Source organism: Petaurus breviceps, unplaced genomic scaffold (genome assembly GCF_028583685.1).
Source record: "Petaurus breviceps papuanus isolate PSGF00001 unplaced genomic scaffold, PetGlider_PUasm1.0 90842, whole genome shotgun sequence".
NCBI lineage: Eukaryota > Metazoa > Chordata > Mammalia > Diprotodontia > Petauridae > Petaurus > Petaurus breviceps.
In genome coordinates this window covers 25,242,687-25,246,334 of record NW_027187358.1, presented here as the reverse complement: position 1 = coordinate 25,246,334, position 3,648 = coordinate 25,242,687, and the positions used below count along the sequence as shown (strand labels likewise).

Below are 3,648 nucleotides of genomic sequence, written 5' to 3'. Positions count from 1 at the left end.
CAAATACAGCATTTACTAAGCGTGATTAAATAATCTCCAAGTACTACCCCACCCCAGGACCTTCCAATCATTCAATCAATTACAAAGTCTCTGTTCTAAATACTTCTCCACCCCTAGGCTATACCTTCATTAAGTCCACCACAAAGCCCCTCTTCTCAAATGGAGATTAGTTTCCAAACATAAGGTCAAAAGTTCCCCACCCCTGGATCACAATTGAATCTACCCCAGAGTTACATCAAGTTTAAACACAGCACTTAATACCCAAATGGAGGTCTTTTCTTCATTTTGACATGAGGCAAGTTCTCAGCAATCTTAGTTCCTGGGGAGACAAGGCTTAGCAAAGCCACAAGATACATTGCCAGTCCCTTCATGAATTTATCCTCTGTAGAACAGTCCTAGAACCCCTGAACACATTAGCAAAGCCCTCTCCCAGGATTTCTGTAAACATACAACAAGAAAATAATTCTTCAGGGCTTCTGAACCAACAGAAAGGCTCCCAGACCCCTTGTATCAGCAATGCCATATTCACAATGCCTATAGAGATTACAAATATGCTGATATAATTATCCATTACAAAATACGTCATGTTTGCCATATGAGGAAATAAACTAGAAAATTTATTAAGATACCAAAAGACTGAGTCCCAAAACCAGAAAGTGAAAGCCATCAGAGTAGTTATGATATTGGCACAGGTAGATAAAGTAGAAAGCACCCACATTTTCAAGCCTTTAAAACAGAACAGGCTACCTCAGGCAAAGGTCCTCCTCTCCCCACACACAGCAACCACCCAGCGTCCTGGAAGCGCGCTCCCAGCAGCTCTGGCCCCTGGCAGTCCTCAGCAGGAGTCTTAGCAGAAAGTCCTTAGCAGTCCTAACTCAAAAAAAGGGCTTCGCGCTGCCACTGCCTCTGCTGCTGCCGCTGTCACCACCACCGCCAGCCACCGCAGGAACGCTAGCTTGGCTTCCGCTTCCTCTTGCTCCGCCCCTTCCTGCTACGTCAGCAAGTCCAACGGGGCATGGAAGATCTTTAAATCCCATAACCCTTACACCCCTGCAACAACAGCACTGTCCTTCACCAGTGGACAGTATTCACTCTGTCTGCAGCACAGTCTCCAGACCCCTGCAACAACAGCACTGTCCCTCACCAGTGGACAGTATTCACTCTCTGTCTGCAGGACAGTCTCAGGGCTTCTTAGCGAACAGCCAGGTTCCAGGACTTCTTCAACAGGACAGTCTTTCACCAGTGGACAAATCTGGCAAAATAACATCAAAACAGACAGACAAAGTACCAGCAAAACAGCCATGTCTCCTCAGTCCTTGGCAGCTCAGGGGGCAGGTCTCAAAAGTCCAGGGCAATTCAAAGCGGCCACCAGCAATTCTCTTAGTCTCTCTCTCTCCACGAGGTGCTGCTTCCAAAAAAGATCTTCCGCCTCTCTCTTGTCTCTCCAAATCTATGTCACCAGCTCCTCCCAGTTCAGGACTTTCTTTTCACATCAACAAGTCCATCCCACAGGTGGGATCAACAAACTCTGGGTTTTAACACAATCAATTTGAAAACCAAGCCAATACAGGGGAATCTTTAATTGCCATTATTATCACAGCATTCTTGATAAAGCTCCAACCTGGAGGAAGTTACTCAGACTCTAGCACTAAAGAAAGGTTGACCAAAAAAATGTTGCAAGCTATACAAGTGATTTTTCCATTCATGTCCTCCTTGAATCTGAACCTTTATGGAAAAAAGAAAGATGGCATGCCTGGTATATGAGTAGTTAAAGAACATGAATATATTTGTGTCTGTACACATAGTACATGTGTGTATATGTGTGTATCCAGAGGAATATATATATCCATTCATATGTATATTTACACACAGGTGTGTGTGTGTGTGTGTGTGTGTGTGTGTGTGTGTGTGTGTGTGTATTCTTCCTCTGCCTTTTGTCTATACTAGAGTCTGGCACTTAAAGGGAACTAACCAAATTATTCACTGATGGATTTTTTTTCTTCAAATACCTTAATATGGTATACCCCCAAAACAAGAGTGTCTAAAACTAATTAATCTTTGAATAATTTATCAAACTCAATTTTTTGTCATTAAAGAAAAATAAATTAGCAAACTGTTTTCATACCCCTTTCCAATAATTTCTACCGAGGCTATAAACAAGGTATCACATTCCAAGCACACTAGTACACCCATGGCAGGATGGGTAAAGACCCTATGGCTTTGTGATTTGGGGCAAGTCACCTTAAAGTGCTTGGCCAGAAGTATCAAACACATGGCCCATGATTGCATGCATCTGAAAATGCTCCCAAATGGTCCAGAAAGAGACTAAAATGTAACTGGGAAATTTTTAATAAAATAAATAAAAATATAATAAAACATGTTAATATATGGTTTTTAAAGTCAATATGCAACCACAGGGATCCTTATGTAGAGTCTGAGTTTGGTACCATTGCTTTAAGCAACTCTAAGACTCTAAGCTGATGCAAAGTTTCCAACCCACATCTGTAGAGGGAGTTTCCTCACTTGGGCATTCTCTATATTAATAAAATCTCAGGTGTAGTCTTTATACCAGTCCCTATTCCCATCCCTATCCCAGGTGGCACAGTGGATAGAGCCTGGAGTCAGGAAGACTCTTCCTGAGTTCAAATCTGGCCTCAGATGCTTACTTAGCTGTTTGACCCTGGGCAAGTCACTTAACCCTGTTTGTCTCAGTTCTTCATCTGTAAAATGAGCTGGAGAAGGAAATAGCAAACCAATCTAGTGTCTCTATCAAGAAAACCCCAAATCGGAGTGATTGATTTGCCTTGCAGCGCGCATCTCTCTTGTTCTCTCTCTGCAGTCATGCCCTGCTCCAAAGCTACCCCTACCGAGGAGGGGGCCCCCGTGTACCTCCTCTTCGCCCGGCTCTCGGAACACCCCACGGCCCCCTCCAAGGGGTCAGCGCGGGCTGGGGGCTATGACCTGTACAGTGCCTATGATAATACAATACCAGCCATGGAGAAAGCCATTGTGAAAACAGATATGCAGATCTCTCTTCCCCCTGGATGTTATAGGAGAGTTGCTTCACGTTCCGGCTTGGCCGAAAAACATTTTATAGATGTGGGAGCTGGTGTCATAGATGAAGATTATAGAGGAAATGTTGGTGTTGTGCTATTTAACTTTGGCAAAGAAACATTTGAAGTGAAAAAAGGTAACCGAATTGCGCAGTTGATCTGTGAACTGATTTTTTATCCAGAACTTAAAGAAGGCCAAGGCTTAGATGACACTGAACGTGGAGCCGGGGATTTTGGTTCAACTGGTCGGAACTAAAATTATATAAAGAGTAGCTATAGCAGCTTTCCCCTTAAAACAGTTAATAAAAGAATTTCCACTTAAAAGAAAAAAAAAACCCAAATCAGGTCACGAAGATTCGGTTATGACTAAAATGACTGAACAACAAATCCTTATCCCACTATGTGCCAGACATAAAACACAAAGACAAAAGTGCCCTAAAGGAGCTTTTATTCCAACTGTGGAGACAATTGTACACCCTCACAGCACACCTTGACCCTCAAATTTTCCTGAACTTCAAAAATGCTGATTACCAGCTCTTATAACAAAACTCTCTCTCTCTCTCTCTCTCTCTCTCTCTCTCTCTCTCTCTCTCTC

The 3,648-nt window shown here is 43.0% G+C and overlaps 1 protein-coding gene across 1 annotated transcript; it reads left to right on the top strand.

The window, feature by feature from the left end:
- The first annotated feature begins 2,841 nt into the window (after nucleotides 1-2,841).
- On the top strand, nucleotides 2,842-3,309 carry LOC138148899 (deoxyuridine 5'-triphosphate nucleotidohydrolase, mitochondrial-like). The gene has a single exon (XM_069071782.1). The coding sequence runs from the start codon at nucleotides 2,842-2,844 to the stop codon at nucleotides 3,307-3,309; it is 468 nt and encodes a 155-aa protein (XP_068927883.1).
- Nucleotides 3,310-3,648: the final 339 nt, after the last annotated feature.

Coding starts and splice junctions, on each gene's coding strand:
- LOC138148899 (XM_069071782.1), top strand. CDS start 2,842: ATGCCCTGCTCCAAAGCTACCCCTACCGAGGAGGGGGCCCCCGTGTAC.